Raw genomic sequence first — 21,660 nt, 5'->3', positions numbered from 1 at the left:
TAAATTTATTTGCTTTTTTCAAAGTGGACTTTCTGGGCCCGGAAAACCGCCAAAGTGATCTTTCAAATTCCGTTGTCAGGTAAGGATTTTATATGAAACAGTTGCCCATTTAAATGATAAATATCATTAGAATATATGTAATTGTACTAAATACATCAACAAAACGTTAAATTGAATTGGTTATCACTTTTGAACAAGAATAACTGATAACAATGTATTGCCTTTTGCGCATGCGTGAATTGAGTCGACGTTTCTTTTCATTAATGACACCTGAAAATATACTTGCATTAATATTGGATGTTGTATTTTGGCAGGGTTGGGTAGGGTATTCTTTAACTGGATTACTTTCAATTACTTTTGGATTACTCCAATACCAAATATGCTAATAAAAGACAAAAGAAACTAAGTATGACTAAAATTATGACTCACAACACGTGGTAAGCTTTCTCTCCTGGCTTTGATCTCTTTGATCTCCGGCAAAACTTCCATAAAATGCGACAGAAACAAAATGAAAATAAATCCAAACAGCTTGCCAACATCATTTTTGCCGTTACTCCCCAAGCCTGCACAAAATTTAATAATTTTATTCATATTTAGTTTCTTTTGTCTTTTATTAGCATATTTGGTATTGGAGTAATCCAAAAGTAATTGAAAGTAATCCAGTTAAAGTAACCCTACCCAACCCTGTATTTTGGGTACAAAATGACCCGCTTTGTTTCAAACCAGAGTTCCCGACACTACGGCCCACGGGCCTTATTCAGCCCACTTCCATAGCATTTTGACGCACTTTTTTTTTTAACCTAAAAAAGGAAAAAGTCTGGATGGCATTTGAACCTTCGTCACAGCAGTGAGTGCGCATACTTCTTACCACTAGTCTACCGGCGATATAGATTACACATGAAAAGGAATTGGGTCACTATCTCACTATTGTTTTTCACGGTACCAAAAACTAATTTTAGAGAATGGGAAAAAACAGAAAGTCGTCCCCAGTGATGTAAAAGCAAAAATCCACGGCGAGGGAAACAACTATTTGGTGTATCTGATTACGAATCAGACTTTGAAGGGCCTTTTAAATTTTATTTTGGTATTTGTCAATAAATTATTTTAATCATGGCCGCACGAACTTAAAAGTAAGAGGCGCGTATTTCACAGTAGTGCGAGGTATACACGGATAAATACGGTACTTAACACAAATTTGGAAAAGCACTATAAGATAAATCACTAAATAGTTAATGTATAAAATATAATGAATTCTACCTATTACAGTAAACCGAGTGGTGGATGTCACAGTTTTCTGTAGAGTGAGCTTAAAACCAACTGAAACAAAAGTCAGACCTGGCTAACAGAGTCTTATTTTAACAAAATGGTGACCAAAATGCGATCGAGTAGATATCTTTGGGTCCAAATTTACTCTAAAGTCTTCTGAACTATACGGGATCTTTTGTCACGGTACCCGAGACGAAGTTTGTTGTGCATTCCACATGTTTCAATGACAATACGTTTGGTAGATAAATAAACTATATTTTATTGTTGCATGTGAAACGCCCAATAGAATTGACATTCATCTCTGGTACCGTGACTTAGATTGAATTGTTATTGATAGTCCATAGTGAACATTGTATGCCATATTAGACATGGTACTTTAGGCTGAATATCTAATAAAGACTGTAGAAGGAAAGAAAATATAAGACTGTAAAAAAATATTTACAACGTAGTGCTTAGACTGATCACAATAGTGCAATATAATGTATGTGAACGAAAAATGAATAGTGCACCGTAACAATATTACAATGAAAAGAGGTGCAATAACATTTAGCAGCAACAAAAAAAAAAAGTAGTGTGCCTTTTCATAAGTCATCTGTACCACCGGTGGTCCAGTGCTCTAAAAACTAAGCTGTTATTGTACCTCTTAAAAATGTGTACGGCACAACAGAGAGTTTGTGTTCCATCAACCTTTTTTTCTGAGAAGAACCCACGGAGTGTTATTTGGTTCTTACTCATTTAATAAATACTGTGTTTATAAAAAAAAATCCGGGTTTTTTTCTGTGAAGAATCCAGAGAGGGTTATTTGGTGATCATTCGTTTAATTAGTAAATAGTGTTATTCTTTATGTTCTGACTTTTGTTCTGCAAAGAATTCCAGAAGGGTTATTTGATGGTTGCTTTCTGGAAAACAATACATTTTTACATTTAGGCACTCCTGCAACTCGTCACACCTTTTTTGTTACAAACTGGCGCACTGGCCCTTCATCAGAGATGTAAAAAAATGATATGGGCCTCACAGGAAAACGTTTGGACGCTTGGTTTTAAACAAAATGACATAAGTATTTTCTTTGTACTATACAACAAACAATTACATATTTTGTGTTTAAAACAAAGCGATTTCATCGACTTATAATCTTTTGTAAAATGAGTCAACCACATAAAAATGATCATTTATAAATAAATTATGTTTTGCTTCAAGACATGAACACCAGGGGGCGTAGTTTATCTGTCAAAATAGCCAGTCCTGTACAAGAATTCGTTCCCCATTTTCCAGTTTCATCCCGTTGGGTCTTAAAGCTGTGACTGAAAATAACAAGCTCTGGCAGAAATTCAAACGATGCTCCAGTGATTGGCGTTTTCAGTTCACCAAGAAAGCATCCCGCTGTGCTCCGTTCCTTATCGTTCCAGACACAAGCCGCCGCCGGCTTCACCTTGGTCCAGTTTTCAGTTCCCCCTTCAAACCAGCGTGGTGTCCCCAACCTCCTTGGAGCTTGGCGGGGCCCCCATTCTGGCTCTTTCTCCTCCGGCACAACCGCCGCCATTGCTGTTAAAGAATCCCGGCGGACAGCGAACCAGTCTCTTGACTTCACGCTTGAAGCTCTGGCTGAAAATGTAGTAGATGATTGGGTTGCAGGCCGTGGAGCTCTTGGCGAACATGCAGGGCAGCAGACTTAATTGGGGCGGCACCGGGCTGCCGGGCCCCACGGCTGCCCACAAGCTCACTGCGCTATACGGGGACCAGCAAATGATGAAGCTCAGGCTGATCAGAACCGCCATCTGCAAAACATGACCCAATCTCGTAAAGACATGATTCAGCGTGATGCATTCAAGACCTCTGTATCACGTCACCATTACCTTTTAAGATCTTGATTTCATCAAGAGATCTAAAGAAAATTTGTGACCATGTTCCGGTCGTGCATCGAATATTGCACAGGGTTTGACATGAATATGAAAGAGAGAAACAAAGAGAGAAACAAAGAAATAAGAGAGAAAGAGAGAAACAAAGAAATAAAGTAAGAAAGCTATAACCCTAAAAAGTAAGAGACGGACAAACAGACTGGAAGAAACACTGACATGAAAAAAAAAAAAAAAAAGAGAAATATACAAATAAGAAGGATGGACAGACAAACAGTAAGACTGAAAAGAAAGCCAAAGTTGGAAAGAAGGAACAAAAGAAATGTAGAAATGGAAAGACGGACACAAAGTCAGACAGACAAAAAAGGACTTAGACACTTAAAGACTAAAAGAAAGATCAAAAATATATGAAAGAAAGATAAATATAAATAGGTTAAGAGAGAAACAAAGAAAGGAGAAAAACAGACAGACAGAAAGAAAAACAAAAAGAATAAAAGATAAATAATGAAAGCAGACAGAAGGACAGACAGATGAAAAAGAGTCAGAGAAAAGTCACCGGAAGAAAGAAAAAAAAGTCAGAAAATAAATAGCATGGACAACAACAGTATATCCTGCCAGCAAAAATTGTTTGACACGATGTTAAAAGCAGCCAAGATTCCTTCCAAAAGAGGTCTTTGTTTGATTCAAAGTTGAAAAAATGCTGGCGAAACTACTCAGCAAAACAATGCTATCTGCGAACGCAGCAACGTTTGAAAAAATAGGCAGTAAATACAGCCAAAGGACTGCCCAAAACATGATCTCACTTTCTTTCTAATTTTCGGATATCCGAGTCCTTCACAATCTTATCTATTGTCACATGTAAATGGTACTGACCGTGAGCAGTCTACGGTGCAGCTTCAAAACGCTGGGGACTCGCCGACTGTTCTCCAGGAACTTCTTGTAGGTGACGTAAAGTTTGATGGCGATGCCGAAGTAGCAGCTCACAATGACGGTGGCCGGCAGCGCCAGGTTGAAGGAGAACATGGCCACCACAAATGAGGAGTCCTCGCGCCGCAGACGGCCCCACGCCAACGAGCAGGACAGGCCGAACGGCTCGGGGCCGTACTGACCCCAACCCAGGACGGGCAGCAGAGCCCAGATCAGAGCGTACAGCCAAGTCCACAGACACAGGAGCTTCATCTGACACCAGCTCACCTTGTCCCCTGGATAACAAAGTTGCTTTTTTAAAAAAATGAACAATTTTTGTGGAGCTGTCTTGTAAGAACACCCAATACAGTGGACCCCCCAGGGTACGACATTAAGCCATTCTTAGGAGGAGGAACGCAAAGTGAAATTGCTGGGATCTATACCTATCGTAATGCTAGTTTATCCCTTCCGAACTCCCAGTCCCCAGGAAAAGAACATTAAAACAACAACATCGTATATGTTAACTCATTCACTACCAATGATGACTAAAGTCTTCGAGAATCAGTCCTGAATTAAGGGCCATTTTCCATTTAAGAAGGTTGGTTTGTGTTTATCACATTTTTTCCTTTGTTCAACCTAATTTAATGGATAATGAAGAACTGACATCTAAAACTGTGGGTGGCAGCAGATTCTGATCAGATTTTTGACGCCTTTTTTTAACAGGGTTGGGTAGGGTTACTTTAACTGGATTACTTTCAATTACTTTTGGATTATTCCAATACCAAATATGCTAATAAAAGACAAAAGAAAGTAAATATGAATAAAATGACTACCGTATTTTCCGCACTATAAGGCGCACCTAAAAGTCTTAATTTTTTTCAAAAGCTGACCATGCGCCTTATAACACAGTGCGCCTTATATATGGCTCAATATTAAATTTGCAAGGTCTCGCAACTTACTCAACAGCCGCCGACTAGATTCTCCCCCGAGCGCGAAGTCGTCCGCGGTGTATGCTGGGATTTATATACCGGCGTTTCATTGGCTAACCAATGTGTCAATTATCATTTGAATCGATCACTATTGGCTGAAGTTATTCGGAGCCTCGGATTGGCTAGATGCCCAAAACAAACCCTCCAATCGGCCGGGTTTAACAATGGCGTAGCAAGTCCGCGGTGTATGCTGGGATTTATATACCGGCGTTTCATTGGCTAACCAATGTGTCAATCATCATTTGAATCGATCACTATTGGCTGAAGTTATTCGGAGCCTCGGATTGGCTAGATGCCCAAAACAAACCCTCCAATCGGCCGAGTTTAACAATGGCGTAGCAAGTCCGCGGTGTATGCTGGGATTTATATACCGGCGTTTCATTGGCTAACCAATGTGTCAATTATCATTTGAATCGATCACTATTGGCTGAAGTTATTCGGAGCCTCGGATTGGATAGATGGCCAAACCAAACCCTGGAATTGGCCGAAAAAGATGTGTCAATCATCAGTTAAATCGATCGCTATTGGCTGAAATTATTCAGAGCCTCCAATAGGCTAGATGACCAAAACAAATCTTGCAATTGGCCGAGTTTAGCAATGGCGTAGCATGCTTAGCAAGCTTGCTAAAGTACACCATAGAGAAACATGTTTTATCAGTCTGTATTTGCAAATAATTTACTCTCCTGGATTTACTTCACTAACGGTTGTAAGAAGACCATGATTGCGTATCATTATTGAACGTGAGAACTTAGGTGAGTTATGCGGCTTTACGTTTTCCCGGTATCTTGTTTTAGAACGATCTTGATGTTGCTGTGATGAGTTGAGTGAATTAAACTCAATTCCAAGTGTTTATTGTCATATGCACAGTAAAGTTGCGAGTGAAAAAGAAAATAGAAACATAGAAATGTTTGGCATTTCTTGAATCCCAAGACTTTAACCTTCCGAATGACATTTGAAACGACGCATTTAAGTGACATCGTACGGACACCGCATCGGCACGTGTCTACGACACGTATTTGCTTCTTTGCAAGCTTTGGGAATGTTAAGGGGGTAATCAGTTGGACTGAATCATCTGACTGTTTTGTCGACGTTCCCATTGTAGCGCCTTATAATCCGGTGCGCCTTATCTATGGAAAATATAGGACCAAAAACAATTTTTTGGGGGTGCGCCCTATAACCCGGTGCGCCCTATAGTGCGGAAAATACGGTACATTTTGTGCATGCTTGGGGAGTAACGGAATACATGGAACGGCAAAAATGATGTTGGCAAGCTGTTTGGATTTATTTTCATTTTGTTTCTGTCGCATTTGATGTTAGTTTTGCCGGAGATCAAAGAGATCAAAGCCAGGAGAGAAAGCTTACCACATGTTGTGAGTCATGATTTTATTCATATTTAGTTTCTTTTGTCTTTTATTAGCATATTTGGTATTGGAGTAATCCAAAAGTAATTGAAAGTAATCCAGTTAAAGTAACCCTACCCAACCCTGTTTGTTAGTATCGAAAAAGTCAATGTCATAAACATTTTATGAGTCTTCAAAGAAACTATAACTCGCCTAACTCATTCACTTCATGCACAGTTCCTTTATAACCACCCTACTTAAGTAGAGGATTATGGTCTAAATCCGTCAATGGCACTAAATTCAGAACTCATGCCATGTCTTTAGTCATCATTGGTAATGAATTATTTAAGTCGTACTTATGTGTGATATATGTGCATATGATTAAATAACATTAATCGATATACAGTGGAACCTCGGTTTTCGAACGCCTCTCAGTTGGGACAAATCAGTGTTTGACCAAAATTTTCGAGAAATTCTTGCTTCGCTGTTCGGTCAAAAAATCGGAGTTTGAACGCCGGTACGCTAGGGTGCGATGCTGAGCGGCGTACGGTGTTTTAGCCCCTAATTATGCCTCCGAAGAAGGTCGGTGCAAGCAGGACAGGTGAACAAAGACAAGTTGTTCGTACAACTATTGCCTTTAAGAAAGACATAATAGCTAAATATGAAAGAGGTGTACGAGTTTCCGATCTTGCTAGTGAATACAGCATGGCTAAATCTACTATCAGTACGATAGTAAAGAATAAGGAGGCTGTGAAATCGAGTGTTGCGGCTAAGGAAGTTAGCGCTATAAGCAAACAACTGCCGCAAGTTGCAAGTAAACATTCAGGGTGTTGGAACGGATTAAAACGATTTTACATTACTTTTAATGGGAAAAACGATTTTGGTGATTGAACAAATCGGTTTTCGAACAGGGTTCTGGAAAGGATTATGGTCGAGGACCGAGGTTCCACTCTACCATAATTTCCAGACCATACGGCGCAGCCCCAAATTTGCCAGAAATATGGAAGTGTGCCTTATAATACGGTCTGCTTGATACACCGGAAATTAGTTGAATAAAATTGGATGATGCACAGTTACAACTAAATGCTTCTACATACAGTAACCATTTACGAATAATTCACGTCATTGCAGTTGTAAAACCATGATTTCCTAATAATTATATTCTATGAATTTTTTTTCAAATTTTCAGATTTTCTTTTTAAAATGCAAACCTCACTCTTACTGTAGTTTTAATTGAATGCACCTTATAGTCTAGTGCACATTGTTCTGTATCCAGAAAAAACTTTAACAAAAGAATTTATATACATCAAAAGCTGTACCCACCACAAAATTGCAAAACAACTACTTATCTGTCTCGGTAAATAACCAAAACCCAATTTTTTTTTCATGACGGAACACTTATTTTATTCTGTAATTTGCCCTAACATTTAATTTTTCCAGTAAGTGAACTTGATATAATTAAACTTTGACATGAGCTTCTGTTTTTTCGCGTTTATGCTGAGCGCCCGCTTTGAGACTGGGAGGTCGCTGATTCGCGCCTCGGCCGAGTCATACCTAAGACTTATAACATTGGTAAAATGGCGGCGCCCTCTGTTGGCTGCGGCTGCATCGGCTCGCTACAACGGGTCAGGTGTATCGACATTTCGTTCTTACAAAGAATGACAATACAAAGGAAATTATTATTATTATTATAATAGCTTCGCACTTAGCATAGCGGTTTCCCCATGATTGATCGGTTGGTAATTGGTGATAGGCTAACGTGTTAATTAATTTGGAATTTGTGCGCATTTTTCGGATTGCTTTTTAACCGTAAGCTTTGTTTCCATGGTTATCATGATTTTGTTCTTCCCTTTAGCATTACTGCAAGCCTTGGGACTCATAGCAAAACAATACGTTTCTGGCCATGTAAAATGCTGTGGGAGAATCTGAAAAATCATCTTATTCCACACCGTGAAGTAAAAACGTCATAAGTCGGGGACCAGGTATCCTAGGGGTCTGCTGCACTTTAATCACCTCACCGCTTTCCTGTTCGACTTACTTGGTGACTGAAGATCCAGGGACACCACAAAACGCACGACTGCCAGGAGCGTCAGGTTCATGATACTGGCCACGCCGAAGAAGAAGCCGGCCAGGCCATAATAGAGGCAGGTGGCGTCCCCCCCTAGAAAGCGATGGCTCCAGGCTGAAGCTACTGCCAGGGGGTACATTGTGACCGCCGCCCCTAGGTCCGTCACCGCCAGGTTGACACTCAGGAGCTCGGGGGGCTTCATGCGAGAGGAACGATTGAAGGCCATCACCAGGACTAGAAGGTTTCCCATTATAGAGAACATGGCTGCCAGGCACAAAATGTCTTATTTCAGTGCAAGTTTTCCCTGCATGTGGAGACAGCTAAACGGCTCCATCCGTGAGAGGATTATCGAAGGCCGGCTGTTTAATATTTATGACTCAGGACTGAATCCTAATAACGGTCGTTACCTTCACATTCCGGTAAGATGCTTTGAAGATTAAGAATTGCTTTCGGGACCAAATCATGAAAAGATAAGACCGGGTTAACTCAGCCTTGGTTGTCATGGTAGCACCACGCCAAACAGCAAAAGTGAAACGTGCTTAAACAGAAGTAACATTGCGAGACCAAAAATAGGGGGGCTTAAAAAAACTTTGCAATTCGAATAAGAAACTGATGTTGATTGTTGTCAGGGGAATTATTATAGATTTAATTTCTGTGATGTTTTCAGGCTAATATAGCGATTTCAGTTGGTGACAATAAAAATAAGTACCGTAATTTCAGGACTATAAGCCGCTACTTTTTTCCCAAACGTTCAACCCTGCTGCTTATTCAGTGATGCTGCCAATTTATGTAATTTTTCTAACGGCCGCCAGCGGCGCTCGAGTACAAAAGGTTAGATTTAGACCGCTGGAATATATGCGCCAAGGAAGACTGCAACTTCTTAGCTTGTGCCCAAATTAAATTAGCGTAAACTTACCCTCATCATGCAAATTGCAAAAAGAAAGGCACATGACGCAGCTTTCAAGCTAAAAGCAATCGGGCAATCCGATAGAGAAGGAAACAGAGCTATGGCATCTAAACTTTACTTTGCGAGCATATTGCTAACGTGTTTTGGAATAAGGGAGCGCGGGACGACATCTATATGACAACGTTTCTTTCAGATACTGAGGAAGATGACTTTGATGGCGTCAGTTATAAGGAGGTAGATGAGGATGGTTTACCGGGATTTTTACAAGTACGGTATTTTCTTTTTTAACAGATTCGTTTACTGTTTTGCGAGCGTGTTGCTAGTAGCGTGTTGCTACCTGTCACAGTCACGGTTTGGGATGAAAGCTTTGAAAACTCTCTCGGTGTAAATATGTGTAACCATGTATAATATGTATTTGCAACTGTATATTTTTGTAATGTATTTATTTTAGAGACTTATTCTGAAATGTTTTCCACGGGCAAATCAAAAAGAAGGGGCGAAAACAACGGGGGCTGACGGGAAGTGGAGTGAAATGAAATGAAAATGATCTGCATTTATATAGCGCTTTTCAAGTCAATGACTTCCCAAAGCGCTTTACATTGTGCTTCACATTTCCCAATAGCGTCCGTGATCTGTGCATCCATTTAAGGCGCTAACCTGCTTATTGGGGGTATTGGGCGTTCAGTGTCTTACCCAAGGACACTTGGACATGTAACACGGACAAGCCGGGATTCGAACTGGGATCCCTTAATCCTAAAACGATCGCTCTACCTCCTGACCTACTGCCACCCCAAGGTGAGACGTGTTTTTGGACGCAGCAGACAATAGTGGATATATATTTTTCCCACCCTTACCTTTGGAAATATAGACTTTTTTTCCTTGGATTAGTTTCAACGGGTACCCGGACTCTGCAGGTCTGCATCAAACTTTAAGTACCGGTATCATTTTCTGTTCATTTTGCCGGCTGTGGTTCTTGGACTGTGTACTTTACATTCAGTCATAATAGCGGGACTCAAAGCCGGGTTTGGGCTAATTTTGTGATTGTGTTACATTTTTAAATGTGGGCGCATGCGGCTAATATACAGGTGCGGCTTGTGTAAGTACAAAAGCGGTTATCCTCTTAAAATGTGGTGGGTGCGGCTTATAATCAGGTGCGCTCTATAGTCCGGAATTTACAGTAATGTTCTGAGCCTGAAAATAGTGGGGGTGGCCCAATACAACTTTTTAATTCTGATATGATACCAGTAGAGTGCAGTCTGATACCAAATACTAAACATATGATACTTTATATCATCAGTGTAGAGTCATGTCCAACACATGATACTAATATCAGTATAAGTGAGTAAATCTGACCAATTTATTTCATTACTTTTGTTGAATGGAATCATCTAAGAAAATCCCTGAATATCGGAACAATACGGATATCAGATCATGAGAATAACTCTCAGTCCGCAAAGAAGCAATCCTGTTGTAAATACTAGGGAATTTCAATACCACTTTGATTCAAACCGATACCTAAATCTTGTAGTCATACTTACTGATACCACATATCGATACCATTGGTAGATAAAGTTCCCATACTTCTGCAAAAAGTACACACTCTACATTTCTTGCATTAATACCTTCAAAACCCAACATCCCATTCACCATCCCTAAATTACACGTTCGTTATTGGCTATTAGCCACACTAATACTAATCGATACCTGGTATTAGCACTCACCGATCCCCAGCAGATATTAATGTGCAGCTTTTTTTGCATACATATTTGTAATATCATCAATATCATTCCCATTTGATTGTTTGAACACGTTTCAGATCCGTTTTTTATTTACTTTCTCAGTTTTGGCTTTTGAACATCGTCACACTATACTGTATCTATAAAATCAGTTCATTCCGAATACCTTTTTTGGAGTTAAGTGAAGTGAAGTCAAGTCACATTTATTTATATAGCCCTTAATCACAAAATGTCTCAAAGGACTGCACAGGATTAGAATTGCACAATTACACAATTACCTGATCTTAAACCAGCATGTTCTGCTGCTTCTGGAAATTAATTCCATATTGTTTTTTAATTGATTGTAATTAGATTACAAGAAATATGGCAGTTTTACTTTTGAAAAGTAAAAAATGAGCTTGTCTTTTAAATTTCAAATGGCTCTGCAACCGCTGTTCCGATTTCAAAACCAACTTAACTCATTCACCACCACTGACGAGTGTAAGTGTCATGAGCATCATCTCGTTCCCAGATATTGTCGATTGACATTGATGGCAGTAAATCAGGTCATTGCATAAAAGTGATTTTGATCTTGGAATGTACGGAAAGGCACACTTATGAAATCCTAATATAAAATGAATGAAGGGTCATAAACTATGTGGTTCTTTTTTCATCCTAAAATTAATTTTTGATTTTGATATTCTGTCTCAAATTGCTTTCTCTCCTTTCTGCCCTTTTTAAACGGCTACCTCTGCCACAGTCAGATAACTGACCCCCTATATAGCGGGTACGTTTACATTTTCATAACCCCATTATTCTTTCACAATGCCCCCCCCTGGTGCTTTTCAATTCATCAATATGCAAATAGACCTCACAGTGATTCTTGTTTAAGGGTTTGTACTTATTCTATCTTCAAATGCCAAGAATAATAACTCAATTCTCAGTTAAATGTGCACTTCAAGATAGTTAATGAACCAAACATTCCGAACTAACAAACAAACCAAACTTACTTATGAAAAGCAGGTAGGTGCCAGCCCCGATGTCCATGGCAGGCGAGAGCGTAGAGTGGTAGTGGTCCGGCCCCAGCGGCGTCGATGAAGAATCCATTTTGGCGTCGGAGGACAAAGAAAGGTGAGGATTGACGTGAAGATAGATGTGAAGCTGCTCTCTTGATGCTGTCAGGTCCATCTGCGCCGCTCTTCCCTTCCTCGCATTCAGCATAAACGCAGCATGCGTCGCCATGGAAACCGTGAGTTGATGATGTCACATGAAGGGCCACGCTTGGAAATTTTCTTATTCAATTATGGTTAGGGAGGGGTGGGGTGGACAATTACAGAAAAAATGGAGTAAGATAAAAAACATTTAAAGGTATTCCCAAAGACAACATTTTTCTTTCAATTAGGCACAGAATGTTTAGTGTTCCTCTCCATAGTTATGCCAATACGTTTTCAAATATTCCATTCGTTGGGGGACTCGTGAAATTTCATTTTATAGTTGACCGATCTGGCCTGTTTCATCTACAGCTGTGACATTAAAAAACACTTTCAAAATGGCGAAGTTGACCTAAAAGACAGTCGCGGACACGTTCTCAGTGGGCCGCAGACGTTTGCCTTGGAAAAATGATGCTAAGAAGAAGAGAAAAAAACAGAGGGTCAATGACACTCCTTAACAGTAGATGGCGATCATGATCGCCTCTTCCTGTTCAGTCAATTGGCGCATTTGAGAGTAACATCTCATTTTATTGTGATTTTTTTTTTTTTTTTTCCCGAGTTAAGTTGGAATAAGGGGAAGGAAAAGTAAATTAAAACATTGAATTCAAAGATGGAAACAATTGCCAAATTTTGTCACGAGACCGGACCAGATAGGAGGCAGGAAGGATGAACTCAATCGCGTAACGACCAGTTACTTTTATTTAGCTAAATAAAAGTTGTCCAACACTCGGGGACAAAACAAAACAAAAAACAGGCTTACAGGCAAACAGGAACTCAGACTAGGAATACTCACAAAACAGGCTTTTACTCAGAACGGGCAAACACAGGTTTCCTCAAGTCAAACAGAACAGATTAATGCAGAACAGAAAACTCAATGAACCGGCAATCCCCAAAACCCGCCTTTAAGAAGCACACACGCAAATTAGACAATCTGCTACAGCCGGTGCCCAGGGGGCAGGGCCAGCCGGTTGCCACGGCAACCATGCTGGACATGACAAATTTACGTGAATGGAGTATGAGTGTCTGCCATTGAAATGCTGATGGAAGATACAATTCATGGTTTCAAAATGTTATATTTTTTAGCCTTTTACATTTCTATTAATCAATTTTACATCATTGATATATATATATGTATATATATATGTATATATATATATATATATATATATATATATATATATATATATATATATATATATATATTTAGACCCTTTTGCACATTTTTAACTTTTACATTTGTTTTACTTGCACTGAAAGGTGAAGCCCTCCGATTTTACTATACTTGCATAATGGCAATAAAGGCAATCCATTCATTCATTAACTACATAATTAAATAATTTTTGATGTTTAGTTACACACTTCATTAATATTTTGAATTTCTTTTAGTCTGCGGCTATTTTTAGCAGTTTTAGGTATGTACTGTACTTGAAGTTGTTTTGGGTTTGCGGGTCATTTTGTTTTTTCGAGAAAAAAAAACCCAAACAATTTTCTCAAGGGTTTCTAATTTTCCTCATTTTGAGGTTTTTGAGTTTTTCCTTGCCCTCATAGGTTTTAGATCAGGGGATGGTGAAATATTAGTTTGCATTAAACTGTGGTCTGTGCAGCCCTTTTAGACTCTTTGTGATTAAGGGCTATACGAATAAACAAGACTTGACTATCTTCGTTTTAACATGCACAATTGCTTTAATTGGATACATTTAAAAAGTGGAAATCTTTTCTTGAAACGGGTGGGTCCTGAAATCAGTAAACCTCTGCTTTGAACTAACACATTTTTCTTTCAATTAGGCAAAATTTTGATCTGGCCTTTTTCCTCTATAGCTGTGAAGTCATTGAAGGAACACAACTCGTTCAAAACTCCCAATCCCGTTAACGCAATATGTATGGTAACTCCGAAACAGCGATTGCATACTGATCCTTTTAGCTTGGAGAAATTGGAACTTTGCTAACCATGTTGCTGGGGGCCTTGTGACTGTTTTGTCCGAGTTGAGTGCTTCGACCTACAAAAGCTGCTTGTGGTAAGTTTGCCTGCAGCATATGCCTTCTTTGCTGTTGCCTCCTTTTAGATTGTGGCTTTTCTTTGGTGTTTTTCGCCGCGTGTCTCGTGGTTGGTATGATATTTTCAGGCTAGCTCTCCGTTAGTGACATGGCTGCCGAGGGCTTTCCTGTTTTCCAGGTTGGTGCTCGATGGCTGCACACCGTATGTTGTATGGACGGTTCGCCTGACGTTCGCGCTGTTTTTACCTTGTTCCTGAGTTAATTCCCGGCCGGCTTTGTGTTTATCACCATAGTCGCTTTTCATATGTTATGGACAATTATGTAACGGTCCTTTAGGTGAGGCTCATGTCATTTAAAATAGTTTCTCGAAATATGAGTATTTAAACAAAAATGTTCATGTATTTTTGGTTATTTAAATCAATAATGTTTTTGTAATGAATGACGTTTATTTTAATACCACTAGGGACTGCTAAATAATACATACTGTTCTTTTAAGCACCATGTTTCACATTTACTTTTCAAATACACACATTTATTCTCTTATTTTACTAAAAGAACCTGTAAATATTATTATTTATTAAATTTGATTTATTACAATTTTATTACCGATTACTGACTTGTATATTATTAAAAACAAATCCAAATACGATAACAATAATTCCAAAGTAATTCCCAGTAGAACACGATTCCTATGAGTGTGAGCGCATCTTCTTGCACAGGATAAAAATAAAACAAGACACCTCCTTGAGTTTTTCTTTTTAACACATTTTTAGTTATCTGTTAACAGTGTCGCACCAAATGTGTTCAAATATCTGTGCTTTACGGTGTCATAACAACACCCTCCCACAGATGCTACACAGTGACCCTATTGTGTTTTTGATTGTAGGATTTACCTTGTAATTCAAAAAAAAAAATATACATTTATATTGCTCATTTACAAAAAAAAAATCAAGAGGCAACTCTTTCTTCCCTCATCGTGGAGGACTGTTACTGGTCCTGAAAATTGAAGCAGCTGAGTGCAAAGATGGCATAATAACATCTTTATCTCTGAACCGAGCATCCAAGCTCCAGAAAAGAGAACACTGGCTCTTTAAGACGACACTATATTCTGACCCTGCATCATTATAGTCTTTATTCCGCCCCCGGGCTTCCAACTTCAGCAGTTCCTTATGGATAATTCAAGGAACGCTTCCTTTCCTGTTTTTACAAAGAGTACTTGGGGAATCATCTTGCTTCTTGATGAATGCGATTGACAATCCTCTTTCACCTTCTTCAACCATTGAAGAACAGTGTCTGCCTAAGCATTTGAATGCAATACATGAACCCCTGTTATAACACGTATCACTTCTTGCTGTCTAAGTAGTTCTAGGGTTTGTACGGGTGCTTGAAATCCTTGAAAATGCTTGAATTATAATGTGTTTTTAAGGTCAGGAAAATTCTTGAATTGTGGGTGAAGTGATTGAAAATGCTTGAGATTGTTGCACCCAAGAGGACAGTTCTATTGAGAAAACGGCTCTTTTGGCTAGGTTCACTGAGAAGAGCAGCTCTTTCAGCTCCCAAAACTTTTTTTCCATGCTTATCATGTTTTTGCTTCTCTCTTTTCAGCATCTTACCAAACGTTGGGAGCCAGGCCGAAAAAATACATTACGAAAAAAGAAAATTCAGAATCACCGCCCTGTCTTGATAATGCAAACGATATTCTGAACTGAATGAAAAGAGAGAGGCATTGTGGGAGGGAGTTTAGCCAATAGCATTTTCCTCATGTTGAGGCTTTGAGTTTTTTCTTGCCCTCGTGTTGGCTTTTGATCAGGGGATGGTGTAACAATTGTCTGTAGTCTGTAATAAATAGGTTGTGGTCTGTGCAGCGCTTTGAGACTTCTTGTGAATAAGGGCTATACAAATACACATGACTTGACTTGTTTTCATGATACGGTGATGCAAACCCAATAGAATACCAGTATTTTACATGAAGTCAACCAATATCTGACTGGCATCTTAGAGATGCAATTATGCAAACACACTAAAACCGCAAAGTTAGATTTTCTTGGCTTGCAAAATTATATGTTGTTGATTTTGTAGAGAGGATAGAATTCAGTAAAATATGGGCTGAAAAAACACTTTATTCCACACCGTAATTAAAAAAAAAAACGTCATAAGGCAAGATTGATGTATCCCAGGGGTCTACTATAATTCTAGGAAAAAAAATAGATTTCCACTTTTTGGATTTCAGTTATCACTGGTTGATTTTGAAACATAACCCCCAGCATTAAACGAATCTTCACCGTACACATGGGTAGCAACGTGCTTTCACACAAAAAACAGCTGCTGGTTAGCATAGCACTGTTAGTTATTTTTGACTGCAATCCCATGTGAAAAGAACGACAATTGCCCGGGAAAAAATGATTCTGCGGTGCTAAACCTCACACTCTTGCCCCCGCTTAGCTTTTCACACGGCCATTGACCCGCTCATGGTCCTTCCCTGAAAAAGTCCCACGAGCGCTCGAAACCTCATTCCCATTCCTCGGCAGTAACTTCTATCTGATCGGAAATACAAGAAGATGGTAAAATGGAAAATAATTGCTGTTACAGATGGGATTTGAGGATACAAAATGATCAAAATCACATTTTGACGACGAGTTTCTCCTGGTATTGGGATAGAAGTTGTTTATTTAGGTACAAGGTATAACCGGTTAACTCATTCAGTACCAAAGATGGATTTCTTTTGCCTCGCCCACACTCAAAAATTGTATTGAATGCTAGAATAGAAAAAATAAGCCCATTTTAAAGTACAATTAAGTTAAGAAAATTAAGTAAAATATTTTAAAATGAAAAAAATAATCACATTTACAATGAGCAACATCTTATTTTGCTCATCTTAAAAAATGTCTACCAAAATAAAAATATGTTAATTGAGCAAAAGATCCAAATATACTTTTTTTTTAATGCAATAACAGCTAGTGGTCAAATAACACACACTGTCCCTTTAAGAAACATTTTCCACCAAGATAAGAAAAAGATTAGTAAAAAGACAAAATCTGCTGGAAGAATTAAAAAAAAATCTTTAAGTATAGAGTTATAAATGTCAGTAAAAGTATTGTTAAACCAAATGAAAATAAGCGACAACTTCTGACAATCGGGTAAGATTTTCTTTCCCCCCAAAATGATTTAAATTAATTATGAAATTAAGTAAAACATAAAACTAGAAAATCCGTGAAGTTTTGCAATGACAGTACAGTCGCTGCCCGACCTATGAACGATCATCCGTAAGTTCAATTTGTTCGTAAGTTGCTTCAGTGCTATATTTTGTATGTTTAAGGCTTGTATAAGTTACCTGTATTGTTTTGTATTGAAAAATAAAATAATATGCTCTATAAAGACAGATAAAGTTACTGTAAATTCCGGACTATAGAGCGCACCTGATTATAAGCCGCACCCACTACTATTTGAGTATTTTGACAATCAATTTTGACAATTTTGTACTTACACAACCCACATCCATGTATTAGCCGCAGGCGCCCGCAGCAAAACTTGTTATACGGTCACAACCATCCATCCATCCATCCATTGTCTTCCGCTTATCCGAGGTCGGGTCGCGGGGGCAGCAGCGTTAAAAGGGAAGCCCAGACGTCCCTATCCCCAGCCACCTCCTCCAGCTCATCCGACGGGACCCCGAGGCGTTCCCAAGCCAGCCGAAAGACATAGTCTCTCCCACGTGTCCTGGGCCGCCCCCGGGGCCTCCTGCCGGTGGGACATGCCCGGAACACCTCCTGAGGGAGGCGTCCAGGAGGCATCCTTATTAGATGCCCGAGCCACCTCAACTGGCTCCTCTTAATGCGGAGGAGCAGTGGCTCTACACCGAGTCCCTCCTGGATGACTGAGCTTCTCACCTTATCTCTAAGGGAGAACCCAGCCACCCTGCGGAGGAAACTCATTTCGGCCACTTGTATCCGGGATCGAGTTCTTTCGGTCATGACCCAAAGTTCATGACCATAGGTGAGGGTAGGAACGTAGATCGACCGGTAGATCGAGAGCTTTGCCTTTCGGCTCAGCTCCCTCTTCACCACGACAGACCGGTACAGGGTCCGAATGACGGCAGACGCTGCACCGACCCGTCTGTCGATCTCCCGTTCCATCCTACCCTCACTCGTGAACAAGACCCCAAGATACTTGAACTCCTCCACTTGGGGCAAGACCTCCTCCCCGACCCGGAGGGAGCATACCACCCTTTTCCGACTGAGAACCATGGCCTCGGACTTGGAGGTGCTGATCCCCATCCCGGCCGCTTCACACTCGGCTGCGAATCGCTCCAGCGAGAGCTGAAGATCACGGCCTGAGGAAGCCAACAGCACCACGTCATCTGCAAAAAGCAGTGACGCAATGCCGAGGCCCCCAAACCGGACTCCATCCCCGCCAAGGCTGCGCCTAGAAATTCTGTCCATAAAAGTTATGAACAGAATCGGTGACAAAGGGCAGCCCTGGCGGAGCCCAACCCTCACTGGGAACGAATCCGACTTACTGCCGGCAATGCGGACCAGACTCTGGCACCGGGCATACAGGGACCGCACAGCCCGGATAAGACTGTCCGGTACCCCATACTCCCGAAGCAACCCCCACAGGGCCTCCCGAGGAACACGGTCGAATGCCTTCTCCAAGTCCACAAAACACATGTAGACCGGACAGGCAAACTCCCATGCACCCTCAAAGACCCTGAAGAGTGTATAGAGCTGGTCCAGTGTTCCACGGCCAGGACGAAAACCACACTGTTCCTCCTGAATCCGAGATTCGACTTCCTGGCGGACCCTCCTCTCCAGTACCCCTGGATAGACCTTACCAGGGAGGCTGAGAAGTGTGATTCCCCTGTAGTTGGAACACACTCTCCGGTCCCCCTTCTTAAAGACGGGAACCACCACCCCAGTCTGCCAGTCCAGAGGCACTGTCCCCGATGTCCACGCGATGTTGCAGAGGCGCGTCAACCATGACACACCCACAAGGGATAAACCGTGAAGTGTTATTGAATTATCGTTTCGATGCACTATCCTTTTTCCTTGCCGTTGTAATGATTTTGGCCCATAGATCCTGACAGTCTTTTCTCTTTTTTCTCTTTTAAGTCTTTGTTACATGTTTACCCTGGAGCGCTATGTTTAATCTTGTTGCATACATCATTTCACAATGTTAATATCAATGACGATTAATTCAATTCAGTTCCAAGTCAAGGGATGTGTATTTGTATAGCCCTTATTCACAAGAAGTCTCAAAGGGCTGCACAGACCACAGACTATTTATTAAAGACTACAGACTATTATTACACAATCCCCTGATCTAAAACCAACATGAGGGCAAGGAAAAACTCTAACTAGATTTAAACAGTTCCACTAAGGTTTCAGATCGAATCTCAGGGGGAAGAGCATTCCACAGCACTCTCAAACTTGCGGTTCTCTTTTTGGCTCTTGGGATATAAATGTAAGAAAAAGTCTATTTTTACTAAATGTAATACCAAAATATTTAAAATCACATACATTTAGTTTATTTTTTTATTTTTTTGTGACTGCAGCCCTTTGAGACTCTTTGTGATTAAGGGCTATACAAATAAACATGACTTGATTGATGTCAGACCTATTTGTGAAGATACAAACACTGAGCATCTGATTTCTAAAAATAGTTTTAATGGTTCCATATGATAATTATTTAATTAATTTGGTCCAAGTCACCCCCCTTACAGTAATATATATTATTCTATATGCTGTGCTGGATTTTTTGACCTTTACAATAATAGAGCCATTCATTTCTCGCAGTGTTAATTAACTGTGAAATAGAAAATACTGCTATTGCCAAGGGTGTGAGAAATGTTTTCAGAAGATAAACGACACTGACGGCTTGAAAGGATTCCCATGGACAATTTTCGACAATTCGATTGCATTTCCATTTAAACATGCTAATTAGAATTAAGACCAAAAAAGCATGTATTTTGCCAGTATTTCAACAATTCTTTCAGTCACTATATTGTGGAAATGGTAATCTATATTTCTTGTCCTCAGCGTTTTTTCCCTGAGTCTGTTTTAATGAATATTGTGACATGGCTCGTAAATCCTTTTTGATTGAAAAACATAAAAAGGACGATACTGACTCGAGTCTCAAGTGCTTTAAAAGCCACCGGATGGGAAGAAAAATGAGGTCAACCCCTTGAGGGTGTCAGAGGCGGCTTGATCGGCAGAAGTCCTTCGGGACGTTTGTAAAATGAGCTAATGGGCCGAGCTGTGCGGATAATTTTCACTTGAATTATTTGCATTATTTGTGGAAATCCTTTATTGTGTCTTCAAGACGTTGAACATTGTTGCAGACCCTTGCCTCCAATGGTGCGCACTGGAAAACTGTGAAACGTATTTATGGTAATACTTTATTGTGTCTTCAAGATGATGAACATTGTTGGAGACCCTTGCATCCATTGGTGCGCACTGGAAAACCGAAACTTTTTTGACATTTATCTTGAAACTTTTCTCAAATATGCGTCTGGTCTTATCCAGAGTCCTTTGGACCTGTTACAACAAAATTTGCGTCAGAAAAAGTCTATTTGAGCTTGCTTTAGGTCACAATTTTTAGATCTGGTCAAACCAGGTCTAATTTTTGGCTCAGTTGCTTTGATATCCACCCCTCAATTCACAGTAAAAGGTGGAATTCTTAATATTTGATCCATAAACCTTTTGTTATTTATTTTATACTTCTGTTCAAATTTCTTTCCGATCATGTCAAATTTGGAGTAATTGAGATTTTTTTTAGCAAACGTTGGTACAGAAAAAATGTAGTTGTGGGTTGTGAAAATGAGATCCAGTCAAACCAGGTCTAATTTTAGGACCAGTTTCTTTAACTACACTACAAAGAAAACTTGGAAATCCACCCGTCAATATACAGCAAAAAGTAAAACTATTCACATTTGATAAATAAACCTTTTTTAATTTTATACTGCTCTTCAAAATGTATGTCCTGTCAGGTCTAGAGTATTTTAGAGTAGATTTGGATCCCAAAAAGTTTAGTTGATCTTGTTTTGGTCATCATTTTGTGTAAAATGTCTTCTGGATGCCTAAATGTTCACAAAGCGATGCAAAAACTTTGGACTTGAAATTTCTATCTTGGTCACTGTGTAGAATTTCTGCAGTCCAATATTGACTGGACATGCTCTTCAGTAGGGCACGCGCTACTGTCTCTGGCTCCTGGTCCAGCAGCGCTTATGCCCCTCGCCACTCTCCATCGGTGCCCCAACCCTTTGCTGCTAAAGTGGTGTGTGCGACTGGATTTTGGGTCTCTTGATAGCTGCACACTCACAGGGTTGGGTTAATTTAACTGGATTACTTTCAATTACTTTTGGATTACTCCAATACCAAACATGCTAATAAAAGACAAAAGAAAGTAAATATG

At 39.9% G+C, this 21,660-nt stretch overlaps 1 protein-coding gene across 1 annotated transcript; it reads right to left on the bottom strand.

The window, feature by feature from the left end:
* Positions 1 to 2,064: 2,064 nt before the first annotated feature.
* opn8b (opsin 8, group member b) lies at positions 2,065 to 13,088 on the bottom strand. Its single transcript, XM_088324919.1, has 5 exons — positions 13,049 to 13,088; positions 12,055 to 12,336; positions 8,393 to 8,686; positions 3,993 to 4,321; positions 2,065 to 3,041 (listed from the first exon to the last, which is right to left on the bottom strand). The coding sequence occupies exons 2-5, from the start codon at positions 12,284 to 12,286 to the stop codon at positions 2,721 to 2,723; spliced, it is 1,176 nt and encodes a 391-aa protein (XP_088181045.1). The 5' UTR covers positions 12,287 to 12,336; positions 13,049 to 13,088; the 3' UTR covers positions 2,065 to 2,720.
* Positions 13,089 to 21,660: the final 8,572 nt, after the last annotated feature.

The sequence above is a fragment of the Urocampus carinirostris genome, chromosome 20, assembly GCF_059441175.1.
Source record: "Urocampus carinirostris isolate Australia breed hairy pipefish chromosome 20, RoL_Ucar_1.0, whole genome shotgun sequence".
NCBI classification, from domain to species: Eukaryota; Metazoa; Chordata; class Actinopteri; order Syngnathiformes; family Syngnathidae; genus Urocampus; species Urocampus carinirostris.
This window is presented reverse-complemented; position numbering and strand designations above follow the sequence as displayed.